Source organism: Anopheles marshallii, chromosome 3, assembly GCF_943734725.1.
Source record: "Anopheles marshallii chromosome 3, idAnoMarsDA_429_01, whole genome shotgun sequence".
In the NCBI taxonomy this organism is placed as follows: domain Eukaryota; kingdom Metazoa; phylum Arthropoda; class Insecta; order Diptera; family Culicidae; genus Anopheles; species Anopheles marshallii.
In genome coordinates, this window is record NC_071327.1 from 22,701,364 (window position 1) to 22,722,511 (window position 21,148).

Genomic DNA, 21,148 nt, shown 5'->3' on the forward strand with positions numbered 1-21,148 from the left:
CACGCCGCAGTGAACGGCTTCAGAAACACCCAGCAGCCCTCCGTGAGATATGAAAAGTCGCACATTCTTATGGCACAACACGTCCTTCTGGGGAAGCCACTTTTGTGTGAACACATTCGGTGGCTGATTTTCCATTTGTTCCTCCCATTTCCACAACACTCGCTGATTGAATTGTTGAAATGATGCTATCATTGCAGCACGTTTTGTTTCCGGGAGTGTAGCGGCTTTAAGAACGGATCCAAATGACACCACTATCACGCCGTCTGATGCTTCGTCCATAATCTGCTGCAGCTCTGTTGGCAAAGGTGTAGTGCTTTTGATGTGTACTCCGCCAATTTCTACTACCGAGGGTAGCAATGGACGAGCACCGCTGAGTGTGTAATGTTGGTTGACCAATATTGCCGAGCTATTGCTCACGATCTCACGCACGTCAGGAATCGATGCGTGCGGAAACTTTGCCTTCAATAGCTTATTGTCACTAATTTGTACAATGCGGTACAAATTCTTTACCATTCTGGTAACTAGCCAATTTTCCACTCTTTCCAAGAAAGACATTTCTTCCGAAAATGTGCTAAATTCCGACGGAATGTATGAGGGCGTGTCAGGCAATCCAACACGATCGTAATGCCAAGGCATCAGCGCACAGCTGCTCAAACCCACCAGAGGAACTTGCATCAGCCAGGTTATTCCTGCCATGCAGTCGGTAGCAAAGAATTCCATTATGACCAAATCGAACGGATCTTTACGATGAGCTTCGAGTATCGTATCAATTGCCGAAGAATTAAGAGCCGCCTTGCAACTTTCTATCCCCCAGACAACTAATTCATAGAATTCCTTAAAATTGTCGAAGAAAGTTCTGCCCGTGAAATCCTACAAAGCGGAAAGATGCAAAGTTTTTTAATACATATACAATTTTATATTGGTCGGTATCACCGGTGTCGCACCTGTAAGCTGAATGCGTTGGTCAAAATCTCTAGCCCTTCGAAACGAAGATCGTGATAATTTGGTACAGGATTGGCATCTGGGAAATAGCTGACCACTGTAACATGATGTCCATTATCCGCCAGGCCTCGCATTATTGGATGAAACACTTTGAAATGGCTTAGACCTGGGTGGGGAAATAAACCTAAAATACGATACCCATGACTCCAAGCAACCAGCATGGTAAGTAACGGCAGTAATTTCCAGCTTTTGGTCATTCTGTGAAATGAAGTAAATAATGCTGTGAGCGCAGTGTACAAATCAAGACTGGTGCGTTTAATAAGTTACGCTCAAATCATGCATCAAACTAAATCTTATCAGTTGCTGCTATGACCCATACTTTCATCTCGAATTGCATGTATTGATTGTAAACACAGCGTAAATACAATTTCGATGCAAGTCTTCTTCGTTTAGCCTGTGGTTGTGTGGTTTACGGAGGACTTAAATGATAAAGAAATTTAGTTTTTTTTTATATAAACGCCAAAAAAGCATGTTTGAACATGTGTTTTGAAACCGAAACGTACTGAATGCGATTTTAGGGATGATTTTGGGAAGATTAGATCACTCACAGTAAAGGGTGAAAAGAAGAGTGTCTTCTGTTGAAAGTGCATTATATTACGGATTCATTGATGATGTAATATTTAAACAATTGGTTTCAAATTTTGATCGGCTTTTCGAATACGCGCCAAACGACGATTTTTTTGTATCATGACTTCCCCCAAACGTCAAATTTATTTTACAAGATGTCTATACGCTACGAACCTGCTACCTTTGCTCTACATGCCTTGTGAAAATTTGTAATTATTGTATGAATCTTGCCATTCATTTGTTGACTTTCTTGAGGACAATAAATTCAATCTTTTGCCCAAAACATCTTTAATTGAAACCCACTTTTTATGTCCATCAATAGCTTCATTTGTTTACATTATTTTCATTCCGATTCTGTAGTTGTGCAAAAAATTAACTAAAAATTAACTAGAAAATGTCACCGAAATGGTTATCGTCATGACCGATGGACCGCCGTTGGTGCCTGTGGTCGCCATTTTTGTACATTGTAGAATGCGAAAAGTCAAACATCCCAGCGAATGCGTTTTCGTGAGTGAAAATGTGCTAATAAAGTGATATTCTTGCGCAAAAACGGCGTTTCGGTGTAGACCAGCATGAAGCCGTGCTGCGACAAGAGTAAGACGATGGCGGACAGTGCAGTGAATGTGCAGAAAGCGGATGATAAATATTGTACGCATCAGCAGCAGCATCAGCGAACAAGTGCAGCGGTGCCCACTAGCAGTGGTGACGGGGGATCAAGCAATAATAATAACACGAACAACAATAGCAGCAACAGGAGCGGCAGCGACTGCCTGGCGCATTCTGCAAAAGCACATCCGACCGTTTCGTCCACAGCGGTGGGCAGTGTGAAATCGGGCGCGGATTCTACCACCAACGCTACGGTGAATTTTACCACCACAACAGCATCAGTAGCACCGTCATCAACAAGCGCAGTGGCAGTTGTTGCTGTTGCTGCTGCTACCGCTACCGCTACGGCGGGAACGGGGAAGATGGTTGTTGAAAATGAGCAGGCTCCCAAAAATCACGTAGACCAAACGACAGTGAAAATGAGTGCTAAAAATAATGAAAAAAGTTCAACGCCGGTTAAGGACACCCAGCAGGGCAGTGTACGGAGTTCCGATAATGGTAAATAATCGTAGCCAGTAAGCAAAAATTCTCTTTTTTCCTGATATGAACCCTTGCAGAAGTTTGCTTTGAGAAGCGGCCAAATCTAGGCGAAACACATTTGTGCGCCTTTCGTCTGCAGTGTTTATCCATTGTATGTCTCAGTAGGCTTTAGGCAGAGCGCATTGAAAAAAGGGGAAAAACCACGATCAAGCAAGAAACATCCACCATGACGGCGTATGAACTACGCACGTACATACCATCCATCGCCCTTTTTTTTACACAAAGTGGTGCGTTCGTAGGTGTCGCCAGACTCGCTAGAAGAAATGAAACTGCTCCCCACCCTTTTTTTACCAGCAGCGCCCGTCCGCCCGCCTATGCTGCCGTTCGCTTTGCCCACTCGGGGCAATTTAATGATGCGCATTAGAATGCTTGTGTGTTTTGTTTACGTGTATGATTTGTGAGCGCAGCTTCTTGGCTTTGGACATGCGGAAGATGCAATAAGGTTAAATTGGTCATTAACGGTGTTCGATATATAGTACAACAGAATGGATAAAGCGCATATATCATAACATCGTCTATATTATGATGGAAATTCCCTGTTACCATGCGTGCATGATTAAAGCTTAGCGATAGTGTTAACACAATATTTCGTTTCTTGTATTGAATTATTAGTAAATTTATAGTTGCATCACAGAAAAACAATGGTTTGTTGTTTTTGTAACTAAACTGCCCTGGCGCGAAAAACTAGAAGAGACAATTGGCGTTTTTTCGAATATGGTTGTTAAATCAATATTCCCAGCTGGAAGAGTAAGGTTAACATAATGGAAACAAAGGTTATATCGCTCTCTACATACTTTTAAATCCATGTTTTATTTTAATTTTTAAACTACCCAAAAAATGTGTTCAGCAAACAAATTCCCTTGCGTTGTCACTAATGTGATGAATCATAATAATAACTACCCTTATCTGTGATACACCCTTTACAGTTTATTAATTTATGTGTAATATCTTCGTATTAGGTTTAACTAAAAGTCACAAAAAGAAAAAGAGTAAAGATAGAGATCGTGAACGAGATCGAGATCGAGATCGTGACAAGGAATCAGACAGAGATCGAGACCGTACTAGAGATCGCGACAAGGAACGGGATCGTGATAAAGTAAGCAATAGTGCAGGATGGGGATTTATTTGACGAAATAGCAATAATTAATCGATTCTTATACTTTTAAAAGGATCGCAAACGACGCCGTTCGGAGGATGACACTTCCAGCATGGGAAATGTTAAGCGTGGCATCAAGGATGATAGCTGTACCAGCAATACCATAACAAGCTCGCGCTCGGAATCAGCTGTGAGCACCACCGATCCTTCGTCGGAGCCAACAGTTTCTTCCTCTACTTTTGCCGGGACCGCGTTGATTCAGAACAAAGAAAACCACCATCAACAGCAGCTGGCTGGTTTTGCTGCCGCACATCAAACGATCAAGCGAGAACTGTCGATCGAGACGACTTCCGGGATCGCTGTGCCGAATGCGGCATCCGCAACTGCTGCACTGCTGCTGGAGCACAATGCTGCGGCCATCGTGTCACCTGTTGCGGCAGCAGCCGCCGCTGCAGCCGCTTCCATTTCAGGCACTCCGATATCGCCCGTCAATTTGCTGCTCAACTTGGAGCGCAGCAAAAACGAACTTGCGAGCGTGAAAAAGCAGGACGTTTTCATTAAAAAAGTGTACCTGCCCGCGAAGAACAAGCTAACGAAGCCGGAAAAAACACGCGACGATGTTACGAGAGCGTTAAACTTTGGCAGCGAAGGTGCGGCAGATGCGGTGGACAACGTACCGGTGGCAAGCGGCGTGACGGTACCGACAGAAGCGACCACATCGATACCGACGGTCAATGGCAACGGTGGTAGCATCGGTTCGCCTGGCCATGCCGTTAGTAATAACACGAGTAGCCTCATATGCGTTGCAAACAGCATTGCAACCAACCTCAGCAACAACAGTACAACTGCATCCAGCAACTTAATAGCAACTAGCAATAAGTCAAATTCAAACATATTAATCAAGCTTGAGTCACCGAAAAACGTGGAAGAAAAGGTAGAGATTAAGAAAGAACCGATGAATCATCACATCCACCAGACGGAAACTGTTTCTCCATTGACGGATAGCACACCAGTCAATGGAGGAACGGTGAAGGACCAGAAAGACAAACTTGTAAACGGTATAGCTGACAGTGTGATTCAGAAGGAAAGTTCTGTCCTTATAAAGAAAGAGGAACCACCCCCAGCCGGTGTAAATCCAACGTCGGAAACACCCGTAAAAAGCGTCCATTCAATATCGGACAGCACTAAGCCAGACGGCCCGGGCAGTGTGCATAAGCTTGGCAACAGTTCTTCTTCGGCGCACAAAAGTGCCAGCGGTGGCCGGGAATGCTCACGTTGCTACAAACGATCGAAAATCAAGCGCGCCAACATAGGCATCCAGTGTCGACGAGGCGCAACGTCCGGGACAGCAGCACAATCGCTAGACGGAGGCTTTGGCAACGAATCGACGGCAAGGATCGGGTCAATTAATCGCAATGCAAATAGTCACCTTCGTTCGAAGCATCTTGACGGTTTGAAGTATGGTCGGTTCATGCGTATCGAGGTGCATCCCAACGGTGGCGCCTCGGTGGTGCACATGTACCAGGATGAAATAAGCGTTCTTTCCGAGACGGAGATGGAAGAATTGGTGCAAGAATTTTTCCAGGTCGTGTTTGCCGAAGATGACGACGGCTACGCCGATCATGTGATGGGCATTGTGCATGATGCGGCCGCCTATTTGCCCGATCTGCTGGAACATATGGCAGATAATTACGCTAACCTTACGGTTAAGTCGGGTGTGCTGGGGCGCAATTCTGACATTGAAACATGCACAATGAGTCAGTACAACGAACAGGTAAGTGGAGCCAACAAATATCTTGTTTGATGTGCAATATTTTGTCATAATGTTGTATTATGGTGCTTTTCTAGGTGGTTAAAAATTACTCCCATGGTACCGTTCGTTATGGACCATTGCATCAAATCAGTTTGGTAGGGAAGGTACACGAGGAAGTCGGTGGATATTTTCCCGATCTTCTTAAACGTCTGGAAGATAATCCATTCCTGAGCAAGGTTTGTTGTAACAGTTTTGCAACTTTCGTACCTTATCATTACACACCATATATCTTTATCTTCGTTTTAGGCAATGCCATGGGGAGATTTATCTATTGTGCAGATGGATCCACGTTTGTCGAACGATGGACCAATCTTATGGATACGGCCAGGCGAGCAGCTTGTCCCTACGGCTGAAATTAATAAAACTCCGTTAAAGAGACAGAGGTAAGCTTATCTTAAGTATGGAAAAAACATTCAACTATAGTATGGAACAAAACAAGTGCAACTCGTAAGATCTGTAGAGAAATATTGGAAAACTGGTAGAGAATTACTGGATAAACTTCTAACTTACCGGAAGTGAACAATATTCAAATATCCGCTAGTAATTTGCGTTTAAAATTGCTTGAAGTGCAAAGAAATGGAAAAATGTAAATATTAGCGGTGAATCTAGAAGTGATCGCATTGTTTGATTGTTGCATTGTTTTGTCCGACAAACGTACGTGTACACAATCGTTTCGAACAGATTTATAACTATCTCAACGAATACCATCCCAGGACACGTATAAACGAGCTGCGCAACCTGCAATACCTGCCGCGGCTTTCGGAAGCTCGTGAAACAATGATCGAAGATCGCACCAAAGCCCATGCTGATCATGTCGGGCATGGTCACGATCGTATGACAACTGCTGCTGTTGGTAAGTAACTCGTCAAATTTCGTCTGCTATATTGCTAATACAATGTCACCATTACGCCATTTATGTCTACAGGTGTATTGAAAGCGGTCCGATGTGGCATACCAGACGACTTAAATCGCATAACAAAGGATGTTGTTGCTTTCGATGCGCACTGTTTCCCTCATCTCGTGGAAAAGCTGCAACTCGATCTGCACGAACCACCAATATCACAGTGCGTCCAGTGGGTCGAAGATGCCAAACTGAATCAGCTGCGCCGGGAAGGTATCCGCTATTCTCGGATTTCGCTGTACGATAACGATATCTACTTTTTACCCCGCAACATTATACATCAGTTCCGCACGGTAACGGCGGTAACGAGTATCGCGTGGCATTTGCGTCTGAAACAGTACTACCCGGACCAGGACGTGGTGCAAGAGATTGCCAACGGATATGAGGTGGATCCGCCACACTACAAAGAGAAGCAAACTATTCTACCTCATCCTGTGTCGGTGGATGAGAAAAAGCATACCCCCGTGAAGCGTACGCACGATGGGAAACCAAAGAAGGTGGAACTTAAAAAGGAACCCCAGCCCACAATCCCTCATCCATTGCCGGCCGGTGCAACGGTACAAAGCAGTACGGAAAAGCCATCCAAAGCGGAAGACGCGGCTGATAGTTGTGCGTTGAAGGAGGCGAAGATCGACATGAGGAAGCTGATACGCGACGATAAGGTTGCGTCAAGTGATTCGCTTCGAACACCAAGCAAATCGGGAAGTAGTTCGTTAACTTCCGGCAAGGGTTCTGAGAAGAAAATGAGCAACAGTAAGAGCAGTGCTAACAACAGTCGTACGAGTTCTCCATTGCCCTCGCACAAGAACAAAATTGATGATGGCAAAGGCGGCAAACATTCTTCGAGCAGCGATCGCAATCGAGACAGAGACCGTGAACGTGATCGCGATCGTGATCGGGACAAGCGAGACCGCGAGAAGAAGGAACAGCGAAGCAGAGACAAGGAACGCGATCGTGATCGTGATCGTGATAGAACCCGTGATCGGGATCGCGACAGAGAGCAAGATCGGGAGAAGGATCGCAGACATCACAAACACCATTGCAGTTCGTCCTCATCGTCCAGCCGCAAGTCATCGACATCGTCATCTTCGCACAAGTCTCGCCACGGAAAGCCAGGAACGGGCGATGGTAACAATCATGGCAGTAAATCTTCGTCTCATTCGACACCATCATCGCACAGCAGTAGTGCAAGTAGTAGTCGGCGTGAGTCCACCTCCAGCACAACTCGTGAGAAGGAGCAATTGGTAGGTCCACTATCAATGGTGCCACCATTATCGACGGAAGTAGAGATCGAGGCGACTGTAAACTCTCTGAGTGTAACGAGCGATTTATGTCCTGTTGATGCGCTTCACAAACTTGTCACCGCCAATGAGCTGCATGCGAATGGGGCTTCGGAAGAGGGTCGAACGAATTGTGAACAAGTACAGATCGTGAAGGATGATGGCTCAATGAAGGTGGAAGATCATCTTGCGCGACGAAATGATAGTTGCCCAAACAACACTGAGACTGTGATAGCTTCAAGCGAGGCAAAGAAAACAATGGTATCGCCAAAGGAGCCCAACACGGTCCCACAGTCCGACGATGGTAACGTTACACCAAAGGCCGAGAAACGAAAGCTAGAATTGGAAACGCAAACGAATGGTGACTACAACATCGCAGATACTCAGCGCACAGCCTCGGTGGTACAGCGGATAGCAGCGCCCGAGAATACTACGGCGGCTCCGATGCCTCCGATGCACCCGCAAGTGCAACCGCCATTGCCCATCACATCGCCCCCCTTAGTCCCGCCGCCACCGCCCCCACAAGACCACCGTGAAGTGCATACGCCAACGACAACACGGGAACAAAGTTCTCCCTCCTCTGCAGTTGATGTGAGGAAAAGTATTCAACCGACCGATGCTAGCCATCCGAGCAGTAGCAGCAGTAGTAGCCATAGTTCTTCTAGCACTAGATGTAATAGTAGTAGTAGTAGCAGTAGCAATAGAGAAGCCACTAGTGATAGCACCAAAAGCGGCAATACCTGTATCACTGATCGAAATATCGACGCCACTGTGCACGGCAAAAAACAATCCAATGATTTATTGAGCACGATCATGGCTAGCATGGAAGGGTCGACGAACCGAAGTGCAACCAACTTTTAATCCTCTGCAAACAATTCGTTTGGCAGCATTGTAGAAAAGATCGTTTTGTGTATACCTTGGCTTATCTGCAAGGTATGAAATGTGATGATGGACGGGAAGGTGATCATCATTCCTCTAAATTATCCTAAATTAATGAGAATATTTGTTGTTCTCGTTGATAGTGCAACCGTTCCGGATTTTTTTTATTCACTTTATTTGTATTCCCACATTTGGGACTTTAAAATTTTGTTTCGTGTTTGTGCAATAGCTCGTTTACAGGACGCTACTACTATCCTATCTTCTGTTTGGTTCTAATTTGATCTCTTTTAAGGCGTACTATATATGTGTTCTACATGATCAATATACAGCCTTTCGCGTACCGAAACATGCTCGGTAATGCAGTGGTTGTGGAACATTATTCACTAATGTTTGATGAGCAAACCTCTAGACCCACTGCATAAGGCTTGTTTTATTTATCCAAGGGTGGAAACAAGCATATCTTGTTTAGCCTCTATTATTTTAATATCAACTTAAAATGATGTGTATAGCAGTTTTATGTTAATGTTATTCTCCGTCAAGCAGAAACAGAAGCTTATTCATGTAGTTAGTGATTTATGCTGCTTAAGTTTAGTCAGTAACGGTCGTTAGCAGCGAAGGAAACGATGTGTTGATGAATGAACATACGAAACATATACTGTACATGAGATGAAGATGTGACTTTTACAGCTGCTAATCTCGATGTTAGGATTACAGAAGTTTGCTACTGCAAAAGCGCAATGGAAAGAATAGTTCTTCTTTTATAAGAAAGTGGAAGATGCGGTAATGTGACTGTGCACGGTAGCAAGAAGCATTGATCAATCGCGATACGTCTCCCAATGATTTCGTGCCGCGCTCAATGTTATAATTTATATAATTTATATTTTTTACTTTAATTGCTTAAGTTCTGCCCTGCCCTGTTTTAAATTACTACGACGGTATCTTTGACGATCAGCAACGCTAGCTTAGTTTCGTTTATTTCTTCCGGCAGTTTAATCTTAAGTTGTGTAATGTGTAAACACAGGAGCCTTGTGGGGGAAAAACTATGCGTGCGAATGTTTTGTTACTTGTGTAGCAAAATGTGTAATGATTGTGCTATTGAACGATCTTTTTAGTATAAACTTGTTGAACACTTTGGCATATGATTATGTAATGCACTGTCTGAGAGGGGGAGTATGTTGCGCTCCCACTGGCTGGCGGTTGGAATTGGTTTTAGGCTCGTACAATAGATGGTATTGTTAACACAAACACACCCCGCAAATATTGAATATACATCCTATCTGATTATTTATGACTTATTATTGTCTTTTTCTTTAACTGCTTCATCTAAGACAGAATTTAGGACAATTTGAAGAATATTGAGACCACAATATGTATTGCTGAACGACGATTCTTCACGATACTGGTACGGAACTTTAATAAGTTTTACGTTTTATCTATTATTTAATCTTCAGCTACACTGTCGCCGAATCGCGCTTATGGAGCAAATGTAAACCGCTATTACTATTCGAATAAACACAGAAAAGTGTACAATTGGATGGTGTGTAAAAAACAACCTATTTCCAAAAGCAGGAGATGCTTAAGATCAGGAAATGGCAAGTAAGGTAGATGAAACAACAAAAAAACAGTTGATTGTGTCACATTTATGAATGGGAGAGACCGTGGGAAAAAGGATATTAATTTGAATAAATCGTACCTGGTAGTTTGTACTGTAAAGATAAAATGCAATTGAAAATAGCACGCCGCATGATAAAAAGTGTTTAGAGCATAGGAACAAAGCATAAACGTTTGCATATAGCTCGGTCAGTTATACTTCTAGATCATCAACTTGCAAACTTCGGTTATTAATTGCGTAAGCGCAGGCGGAACCACAAATTCGCGCGAGTACACTATGTTGAAGTGATGGAGCACTTATATTATGTATCAGCAAACAATATAGTAGCGAAACAGACGATTAGCAGATTAGTAGAATGAGTTTGATGAAAAAATCACGCTTCACGTGTCATGCTGTTTTAGACTTTATCTGCAAAAGGAGAAGGGTGATTAACAAATAGCGCGAGGTGTAATCAAAAAGCAAATGATATCAAAGAAAGACACAACACCGAACGATGGTTTTTTGCAGTATGGTATTGGTGGTGCCAGTTGGTGAGGATGAAGGCCATTTTGTATCCTTTAAGAACACAAGCAAAACTGATTTTACAAAGCAAATGTATCGCGCACCCATGGCGCGCGATAAAAAGTGGCACTAGAATAGCAATGCTGCATTGCATTCAATACAAGTGAATGTGTGCTAAAAGGTCAGAGCATAGATGTATAAAGAGTAGCTGTAGCAAAAATCACTACATGGTATGGTTAAATATAGAATCATTAAAATACTAATTTGCAAATAAACGGAAGAAGCAACGTTCAATCATCAGCAGCATTTGGTAGTGAACAGAACGAACAAACGTGCCGTGGAGAGACAATGAGCGCGCATGGATTTGAAATTTAAAATTCCAAAACACAATAGCTGTCAGCTGGCGAGTCCGGCGAAGCGGCGCCCACTGTGCAACGTCCCCGTTTATTGACAGTAGCTGTGCGTGTTTTTGTTTCCAGCAGCAGTACTGCGGCACGGGTGTATTTCGTTATCGTCTTTTGCCGTGATCGTCACGCTTGTGAAGTTGACTGTGCAGCGCTGCAACAGTCTGCAAATACGAGCCTCAAACAGTTGCAGTAAAGTGCATTCGTTGTACAGCTTAAACGTGAAGCAGCCAAAAACACAGAATCCACAATGGGCCTTTCCAAAGTGTACGTGGTCGGTGTGGGCATGACAAAGGTAAGAAGGTACAGAGTCCACGGGCAAACTGTTGCAATTGTTGAAGCTCTCTACGCCTTGGAAAGTGGAAGTGGCAACACGCAAGCACTGGCAGGGAGTCATTTGGGACGTCAGCGTTTGTAATTACACATTTCACTGTTCAACTTTGCAGCTTAATCTTTCCATTTCTACGCTGCATTTAATCACTGCATTGGGACGTGTTTCCCCTCGACGGGTTAATTTTCGGACTCATGATATTCAAACTGCGCGTCCGGGCACATTATACACAAGGTCTTTCGCACATACCTGTTAAGCAGTGGAAAACAATCGGTCGAACCCTGCGAAGCAATGCCACCCTCACAATGCTCGTCTACGAGACAAACTGGTTCGCCGGAACTAAGTCTACCGAAATGGAAGCGCAAGGCGCACCCGAATGCCCCGCACCTTGTTGGGATCAATGGGAATGAACAGGTTTCATCTTCACAGTAGGGTTTTGTTGTATTTTAGTTTTGCATTTTACGCTCTCCCGCTGACCGTTGGAGAGCGACGAAACATACGCGCCGACGGATGTCGCAAGAAGGCAGCCACATTCATGCGAGGTTCCACTTCAACAAGCATAAGCGGGTACTTGGAGTCGTTTGGCCTCTGTGCGCCGGTTTGCTTTGCAAGCATTATGTAATATGGCATAAGAGTGCGTTGAGGTAGGGTATCTTAAGCTCCATCGTACTGATCACAATACGCTTTGTTCCTCTTGGTCGTCGTTTCTGTTTCCCTTTCGGCGTTTTCGTTCAATTAAGCGTCAATGTTGTACCATGCAATTTCTCTTCCCTTAGCAAAAGGGTTGAAGAAATTAGGGGTCAGCTGGGGGTTGCTGTTTTCGTCGTGTTATTTTATGTTCTTCGTGGACTTGGTACTTTGGTGCGAATTACCCGCTGATATGAAAAGTACAACTCATTCCCAGCGATATGAGGTGAGCTTATATCTACAGTTTGTTTTCGCTTGATAACAGTATCACGTCTCACGTTGATTTTTTATTTAAATTTTCTAAAAATTACTTTCAAAGCATCTGAATGGTAGCTGATCGGTTACTTGATCACTTAATGTTTGATCACAATTCTGGTATATCTGCTTCGGGATTTAGTACATTATTCTGTTACTGTGTTAAGCAATGGAATTTGTTCGTAAACAGCTTCTTATTGTTATCTTATCAGTCTGTATGGTGGCTCTGTATGATCCATTTCTGGCATGTTTACAGCAATCAACGGGGCAACTTGGGGGTCTTATCGCATGTGCGTAGTAGACGAGATTGTTCTTATGACACAGCACATTTATTGTTACAACTTTCGCTCTCGATCGAGCGAACTTTGCTATTAGAACGCCTTAGCTAAATTTTGCACAATTTTTCCATATGTTTTCTTTTCACCATGCACCTAGTTCGAGAAACCGGGACGCCGGGACGACTTTGATTATCCGCAAATGGCCAAAGAAGCGGTTACGAAGGCACTGACCGATGCGAAAATCCAGTACAAGGATGTGCAGCAAGCAACGGTCGGCTATGTGTACGGTGATTCGACCTGCGGGCAGCGCGCCCTGTACGAAATTGGCTTCACCGGCATTCCGATTTACAACGTCAACAACAACTGCTCGACCGGTTCGACTGCACTGTTCCTCGCGAAGCAGCTGGTCGAGTCGGGCAATAATGACTGTGTGTTGGCGCTCGGGTTCGAGAAGATGGAACGCGGATCGCTGACGTCGAAGTATCTGGACCGAACCAATCCGGTCGAGCTGTTGGTGACGGCGATGGCGGAGAACCATGAAATTACCGGTGCTCCGATTTCGGCCCAGCTGTTCGGCAATGCCGGGCTGGAGCATATGAAGAAGTATGGCACCAAGCCGGAACATTTTGCCAAGATCGCGTACAAAAATCACAAACATTCCACCAATAATCCGTAAGTGGAGTTAAAACCGACCATCACGCTGACATTGAACGAATCGTCGTCTAATTCTTGTTGGTTTGCCTTCCTTCTTCAAGCTATTCCCAGTTCCAGGATGAGTACAGCCTGGAGCAGATTCAAAAGTCTCCGGTTGTGCACGAAATTCTCACCAAACTGCAGTGCTGCCCAACGAGCGACGGTGCGGCTTGTTGCATTGTGGCCTCGGAAAGCTTCGTCAAACGCCACGGCCTTGAGGCTCAGGCAGTGGAAATTATTGCCATGGAAATGTCTACCGATGTGCCCAGTTCGTTTAGCGTAAGTTATATTGGCCAACTGTTCATCTTGAAAAGCAACAAATATTGACCTTGAAATGTTGTTTATAGGAGGGAAGCGCTATGAAGATCGTCGGTTACGACATGACGCGTAACGCCGTCCAGAAGGTATTCGCCAAGACGAACTACAAACCCCTGGACGTGGATGTGGTGGAGCTGCACGATTGCTTCTCCGCTAACGAGCTGATCACGTACGAAGCGCTCGGTCTGTGCGAACCGGGCAAGGCGGGTGAATTTATTGACCGTGGCGACAATACGTACGGCGGTCGCGTCGTAGTGAACCCCAGCGGTGGTTTAATTTCCAAGGGTCATCCACTGGGTGCGACCGGTTTGGCGCAGTGCTCTGAACTCTGCTGGCAGCTGCGCGGACAGGCCGACAAACGACAGGTAAAGGATGCCCGGCTGGCCTTACAGCACAACATCGGGCTCGGCGGAGCAGTGGTCGTGGGCCTTTACCGTCTAGGCTTCCCGTATGCAAAGCGTCCGGTAAATCCAAGCCTTACGGCTGCCGGAAAGCTGAAGGATACTTGCGACGGTTTTCTGGTTACCCCGTACATGAAGGTGCTCGAGGAAGCGATGCAGGACGATAAGGACAATCTGATCGAGGGTGTGCGTGGAATCTATGGATTCAAGGTCACCAATGGACCGGACGGTGCCGAAGGGTACTGGGTGATTAACGCAAAGGTCGGCAAGGGATCGGTGAAATACCGTGGCACGGACAAACCGGACGTTACGTTCATCATGAACGATATCGATGTCGTGGATTTGATCTCCGGCAAGCTGAACCCCCAGAAGGCTTTCTTCCAGGGCAAGGTGAAGGTGCAGGGCAACATGGGCCTGGCGATGAAGCTGATGGATCTACAAAAACGAGCCAACTCGCGCATTGAAGAACTGCGAGCTAAGCTGTAAAAGGGAACGGACGGTTCGGTTGTTGGGTCGTAACTTGATCGTGCAAGTCTGGGAAAATGGGTGATAAGCAATACAATAACTAGTATATTATTTTTTGTTTCTTTATTTTATCCGGTTAATGACCAAGTAATCCTACGATGTAGGTCGCTTTATCCTTCTTTTTTTCATAATAAAAACAAAATTTTGTGGTGGTTGTTAAACAACATTCATCTTCGTAAACGGTGCGCTATCCTAACAAAAAAAAACAGCTGTAAGGCAAGGAACGGAAAGAAACTCTTACACGCTAACGTGAAATGGATGATGGTGATGAGTTATCGATTTGTGGGGGAGGTTGGGGTTTAGTTTGTTTTAAGCTTTTCGTCACTGAAACCCGACACACCACGACAACAGACGCGCTTAAACAGCCATATCCAACACCAGTGGTAGATAACGAGGAAGGTGATTGTCACAATGTACACATCGAACTGGTGGTACGCGTACCAGGGCAGTTCGGTAGAGTAGGACTGCGCCAGTGGAAGACCACCTGTAGCGGCCACATGCTCACACCACCAGACGGCCGCATCGAGCGGGTTCATGGGACGGTTCCGATAGGAGAACGAAACTTGTTTGGCGTTTTCCATTGCTTCTGGTTCCAGCACCTTGCGGAGTGCTTCGTGCACCGAGTCGACGGTGATTTCTTCGTATGGTAGTACCACTCCCATGCCACGATTAGCCAAGGCAGCTGCATTATTATACTGCAATTTTAAGGAACGGTTTAACACGATATTCATTTGTTTCCGTACGCGGTTGCTACTAACCTGATCGCCGTACATTGGTGTTGCAACTACCGGCACACCACAGTAGGCAGCTTCGGACGATCCTAGCAGTCCACCGTGGCTCATAAATACGCGAACCTTGGGATGGCCTATCGACGGGAAAGAACGTGAACATTCGAATGAAATGATTAAGGAGAGCGAATTGGATTCACTTCAATTACTAATAGCTGAAACACTCTCTTGACCCCAGGTTTCGTTAAGGTATATATTTTACATTATGTTTAAATTGTAAATTTCTTGATATAAATTTATTATTTGGATGTATTTATTTCATTGCCGATCAATAGAGAAGCTGCTAATTGACAAAAGCCTTCAATTGACTATTATGCAACCAATTAGACACGCCAGGCTTGGAAGTGCGGCTCATGTTATTAGAATGACACCGGACGGCCCAACTGAAGAAAAGTCTTTCTCTGGCTGTTCTCCTGGACAAACAAGGCGTGGAAGGTTCATAGCGATAAGAAGTAAAAGCGTTTGCCAAAAGGGACCGGAAAGGAACGATGCTGCTCGATCGTGAACGGTTCAGAGGACTCCGGCAGCAGGGCAATACAACGAAGCCGTAAGTAAGTTAATTTATTATCACCTCTCATAATCGCTTCTTTCCACTTGTTAAAGTTCGCGTCGAGCTGTTGAGCTGATTGAAAACATATTCAAACGCCATTTGAGTATTTCACACAGCTGTTCCGATTTTGCATGCTTTCAAAGATCGCGATAGAAGATCATGTATTATTGGCCATTAGTAGCCCACTGCCATCAAACACATACGAGTGATCGAAGCAGTAAGTTGATCGGATAATGCGAAAAGCAACGTTTATCTCTTTCTATCCATTTCTTCAGCAAGATGGTGGAACCAAACCAACGCTACTGTTTTAAGGTTTAACTTATCTTTAAAATGTAGATAATCGTCCAGTTCATTTTCCGCACTGTACTAGGTGTAAGGATAAAAAGAGATAAAGAATGCTCTCCACATCCTTCGATCTACGTACATAAACGATCGCTCTCATATATTTGATGTCATATATCTACAGGTATCTGGAATTGTGAAACGTTTCTGGACGATTCTGTCTAATCCGACGGAAACTTCAATCAACGGAAAGTTAGATAACAGTGATTATTTACATTCCTACGTTATCGCTCACTTTGAGGTGAGTTTGATAAAAAAAATGTCTTTTTAATTAAGAAAATCACACAAAATAACCACCAAAATACTGCCCCTATCTATCTAAGCCTAACAATTCCTTCAGAACTAGAGCTGGTGTGAGCCCTATATATGACATAGCCCTAGCACTATGTAAACCTATGCTGTGTCTTGTTTCGAAGAATTGAATTTCTGGATTGTTCATCAATCTGTTACACCTACAGCACAAACAACATTCTTTAACGATACGCTATCCAAGATAAACCGTTTACAATAGATTTGATGGCATGTATAGAATCTTGCAAACCTTTTTATCAGATCTAAACCACACGTAACTAGACGCATCGATCGCTAGTGATGTGGAAGTAATGCTTGAATTTCATGCCCTACAGTTTGGCAGACCTGTTTGGCCCTAATGCCGACCACGGTATCAGTTTACCAAACATTTCGTCCAACCTTAGCACTTGTAACACTGCCGTACCGGAAGAAATAATCGTCGCACAACAGTCCAAAACGAACCACAGTGTATCGGCTCGCCATATTTAGCAAAACCCAGGTGGGAATTTTGACTGGATGGGTTTTGTTGCCGCACTTCGAACAGGTTTCGCTCCATGTTAGACAAACAAACAAACTCTATCGTTCAATTGATACGATTCCCAAGCGCAAGGGAATGCTTTCAATGCGGTACGAAGGTCGCCGGGTTCCTGTACTTTAGCTGATCGAACTAGTGACCGAAGAAGAATTGGAATGAATTAATATAAGAAGCAAGCAAAAAAAAAAAAAAAACGTTCCTTCACGCCGCTACCAATTCCACATCAATTAACCGGAGCCGGGGCTCGTTGCCGAAATGATTGATGTGGAAGGGAAGAAATTGCTGCACGGTCATACATGCTGCAGCGCCGTCCATGAAGCAACAACAACAAAAAATGGTGCCTGCGATTTGCAACAGTGGCGCGTGGCAGTTTCCGTGTTGGGTGCCTGAACACTAGAAATGGTTAGCTAATGTTGTTATTTAGCAACGAAAAAAAAAAGGGAAACAAAGGCAGCAAGTCTCTTAATTTGCTCACGTTGCCATGTGCCGGACGCGTGCTGAGATATTTGAGTCATGCGCTCTAACTAAGGTAGTGGCTTATGCTTAATATTTGCGGGCCGACACTATAGGACGTGAGGAAACGCACCGTTTCACGGTCAAGCGTTCTTGATACGGTTGCAACAATAGTTTGAGAACAAAGAAATTTGATTCGAGTGATCTTCAGAAAACTTTGATAACTATTCTACTGGACTGATACGAGGAATACATTAACATAGGAAGGGACTAATTGCTTAAACAACATGTCTAGGTCCAAGATGAGCAGCACGCTTAAATGGCGTGTTTGTTTTTCAATTTTTCTACCGTAGCGAGGGATGTTTTTTTCTTCTCTTCTTTCCTAAAATAAACTCCACCTAACGCATAATGGAATTTATAGTGCCGCGGTTCCGCCATAGTGACGCACCGCGTACCTTGGGTCAAGAATTCAAATATATACAAAAATAAAATGAAAACCCCAAAATGGTTGAATAATACATCAGACACACGAACCCGACGGATATGGGATGTAGTGCTATACTCACAGAGAATCTCGCGCTGTGGGAGCCATTTGCGGATGTGGACGTTCGACGGTTGGTTCGGCAGCGTTTCGTTTTCCCACTTCCAGATGACGCGCTGCTTGAATCGGCCCAACGCCTGCAGGATGGCATCACGCTTCTCCGCTGGCAAGGTTGCGGCCCGTATCATCGATCCCCAGCTGATGTAGATCACGCCATGGTCGGCGGTATCGAGCAGTTGCTGCAGGTCCGCATCCAGCGGCTGAAAGTCCCGGATGTGGATACCGCCAATCTCCAGCACGGCCGGACTGAGCGGTTTCGCACCGCTCAGCGAGTAGTGCTGATTGACGAACATCATCGAGGTGCGTTGCTGCAATTCGCGCACGTCCGGTATTACGCCCTCGCCGAACCGCTCGCGCAGCAACTTGTTGGCGGCGGCATCGTTAAACCAGCTGTAGAGCGTCTTGAACGACTGGACCGTAATCCAGTTCGCTAACCGTTGCGAAAAGTCCATCCGCTCGGTGTACCCCATGAACAGTGCCGGCACGTACGCGGGTAGCGTCGGATTTCCGACCCGTTCGTAGTGCCACGGCATCAGCGGGCAGCTGCTGAGCCCGATGAACGGTGCCTTCAGCTGATGGGCAACGCCGAGCATGCAGTCACTGTTGAACTGCTCCACCAGTATCAGATCGTACTGGGTCTTCGAGTCCAGGATCGTTTTGATGGCGGTCGAGTTGAGCGCACTGGCGCACGCTTCCTTTCCCCAGTTGTACAGCATGAAAAACTCCACGAAATGGCCGAAACCTGGCCGATACTCGAACAGCTATTGGGCAAGATGGGATGGGTGTAGAATGTAAGCGAATGTCGCGTGCAATTAACAATGATAAAAGGGTTTTGCTCACGGACGTGACTGTGCGAAACCGGACGAAATTACCCCAATCGAGCTATTTCTAGACGAGATCGTCGCTACGATCATCATATCCTGTTCGACAAGACTGTGCTACTGTTATACGCTTGAGCGATATCATCGTTGCAGGCTTTATTGCTGAACTTGCGTCACTGCTGTTGGATCAGTATGCTGAAACACTCTGTTGCCAGGTCTTCAAACTTCGTAGACTCGCTGTGAGCTATTAATTGCTTTTCAGGAAGCATTGATTTTTAACCTCACTCTTTACAACGCGGACAGCAATACTCGATCGCACATCGTGACGATCGTGAGAAGATTGGGCGCAACTGATTTATTGCAACGCGGGGATTTTTGCGATCGTTGTAAAGCTCGTTTCCGAGCGCAGTGTAATCTGTCGAAACGTCTTCGACATGACTCGCGCAATGGACAGCTATGAAGAAATTTAATAAACTGAGCGTCCAATCAGTAGATCAATCCTGTATAACAACATCAAGAATTAGTATCTGTCCAAGGATTGCCTTTAGAATGCCCCTTCGAAGTTCTTAACGGTGCGTACTTCAATCGCGTCTCATCAAAAACTTTCATAGCACCAATCATCCGCTTGCGAGCACAATAATCGTGCTGTGGTAAAAAATAAACATATACCTTACAACAGACAGCGGCGCTACACGTGCGAGTTCACGCAGCGACCTATCTCAACAAACAAACCAATCGGACCGTTTGAAACCTGAGCGTTGTTTACTAAACTAAAGCGGTAGCTATTTATCATCTTGGGGATGTAAATTCATCTGTCCGAGAGACTACTTCCGGCAATAATTGCCAACCCCTCCCCATTCCACGCAACACGCCATCTTGCTATGACCTACCTCAAAGCTGACCGAATCCGACAGCGATGTCATACCTTCGAGCGGCATGTCGCGATAGTTCGGTGGTGGGTTCTTCTCGGGGAAGTGACTGACGACCGTTACCTCATGGCCGGCTTCTGCCAAACCTTTCAGGACCGGCTGAAAGAAATGGAAGTGACTCTGGCCGGGATGAGGGAACAGTCCGAGCACCTTGTAGGCCTGCGCGTATGGTGACAGGGCCAGTGCCACCAGCATCACGGTTCGCAGCATGATCATGCCGTATTCTTTTTGCGTTTTTTTTTGCTGTGCTGATGATGATAGAGGCTAATCGTCTCGAAACCTGAAAGTGTAAGAGGAAATTAGAAATAAGCATGTGTGTTTGTTTGCTTGGTACTTTGATTGATATTTTCCATTCCGCGGACAATAATCTTTTGCCAGGAAGTCTATCATCATTAATTCACCGATAAGCCATCAGTATTTTAGAGTTCTTGACAGCAGAAAAGAACTGTCCCAAAATTCGGCAGAGATAGGCCCCATTTGCATGCTAAACCCGTTTGGCTAATCACCTTATTATTCTAGACGATTATTTATGCAACGAAGAACTTTGGCAACTTTGTATTTTCACCTTAACCGGTTTAGAAATGAGGGGGAACAAAAAAAAACACACCATGAAACTTGGAACATTCAAGAAAACGACTTCAACTCAATCTCCAGATATGGTTCCCCAATATCTGAAGCACCGCGAAAGACTGCTTAACATTAGAATGTGTTGAGTAAGATCATGGCTCAAAATTTGGACATCCGTTCTGGTAAACTTCAGCTATGATTGATCGACAACTCCGTTCTGGACACTCGTTTTGGACGTCTAGAACCCAACTGCTATTCAACGGATAGCAGAACGGGAATGGAATGTACAGCCGAAAATTTTGTTGGGTAAGATCAAGAAACTGGATGCGAGAACTTGTTCCGACCACCAAAAAGGCTATCTGGATCGTCTTGTAAGCTTTGCGAATACACGATCGTTTGATGCAGCAAAAAATGATTTGCAACAAACCAAAATTCCGGTTTGTCTGAAACCGGAAAAAAAGATTGATCAATTGTTTCCCAACTATGCATAATTAGCAAAAAGCAAACTGCAATTCACTCTCAGAAACATCTATTTGACGGTAAGTATTTAAGACACTCGCGCGCTTGCGGAAGTAATGCTTA

The 21,148-nt window shown here is 44.9% G+C and overlaps 3 protein-coding genes across 3 annotated transcripts; 2 read left to right on the forward strand and 1 right to left on the reverse strand.

Annotated features, from left to right (window-relative positions):
- Positions 1–2,096: 2,096 nt before the first annotated feature.
- On the forward strand, positions 2,097–8,666 carry LOC128714068 (uncharacterized). Its single transcript, XM_053808945.1, has 7 exons — positions 2,097–2,673; positions 3,675–3,811; positions 3,885–5,585; positions 5,660–5,800; positions 5,871–6,007; positions 6,338–6,477; positions 6,550–8,666. Exons 1-7 carry the CDS (start codon positions 2,142–2,144, stop codon positions 8,664–8,666), a joined length of 4,905 nt encoding a protein of 1,634 aa, XP_053664920.1. The 5' UTR covers positions 2,097–2,141.
- A 2,785-nt stretch (positions 8,667–11,451) lies between these two features.
- On the forward strand, positions 11,452–14,650 carry LOC128715786 (sterol carrier protein 2). The gene is made up of 4 exons (XM_053810701.1): positions 11,452–11,496; positions 12,910–13,424; positions 13,508–13,724; positions 13,793–14,650. The coding sequence occupies exons 1-4, from the start codon at positions 11,452–11,454 to the stop codon at positions 14,648–14,650; spliced, it is 1,635 nt and encodes a 544-aa protein (XP_053666676.1).
- A 338-nt stretch (positions 14,651–14,988) lies between these two features.
- On the reverse strand, positions 14,989–20,215 carry LOC128714024 (UDP-glucosyltransferase 2-like). The gene is made up of 4 exons (XM_053808899.1): positions 19,961–20,215; positions 18,215–19,010; positions 15,448–15,554; positions 14,989–15,384 (listed from the first exon to the last, which is right to left on the reverse strand). Exons 1-4 carry the CDS (start codon positions 20,213–20,215, stop codon positions 14,989–14,991), a joined length of 1,554 nt encoding a protein of 517 aa, XP_053664874.1.
- Positions 20,216–21,148: the final 933 nt, after the last annotated feature.

Excerpts from the sequence above, each read along its gene's own strand:
- LOC128714068 (XM_053808945.1), top strand. The coding sequence starts at position 2,142 with ATGAAGCCGTGCTGCGACAAGAGTAAGACGATGGCGGACAGTGCAGTG. Across the intron at positions 6,008-6,337 it reads ACTCCGTTAAAGAGACAGAG|GACACGTATAAACGAGCTGC; the intron begins GTAAGCTTATCT and ends ATACCATCCCAG. Across the intron at positions 6,478-6,549 it reads TATGACAACTGCTGCTGTTG|GTGTATTGAAAGCGGTCCGA; the intron begins GTAAGTAACTCG and ends TTATGTCTACAG.
- LOC128715786 (XM_053810701.1), top strand. The coding sequence starts at position 11,452 with ATGGGCCTTTCCAAAGTGTACGTGGTCGGTGTGGGCATGACAAAG. Across the intron at positions 11,497-12,909 it reads TCGGTGTGGGCATGACAAAG|TTCGAGAAACCGGGACGCCG; the intron begins GTAAGAAGGTAC and ends CCATGCACCTAG. Across the intron at positions 13,425-13,507 it reads AAACATTCCACCAATAATCC|CTATTCCCAGTTCCAGGATG; the intron begins GTAAGTGGAGTT and ends TCCTTCTTCAAG.
- LOC128714024 (XM_053808899.1), bottom strand. The coding sequence starts at position 20,215 with ATGATCATGCTGCGAACCGTGATGCTGGTGGCACTGGCCCTGTCACCA. Across the intron at positions 19,011-19,960 it reads CGGATTCGGTCAGCTTTGAG|CTGTTCGAGTATCGGCCAGG; the intron begins GTAGGTCATAGC and ends CTTGCCCAATAG. Across the intron at positions 15,555-18,214 it reads CCCACAGCGCGAGATTCTCT|GCCATCCCAAGGTTCGCGTA; the intron begins GTGAGTATAGCA and ends TCCCGTCGATAG.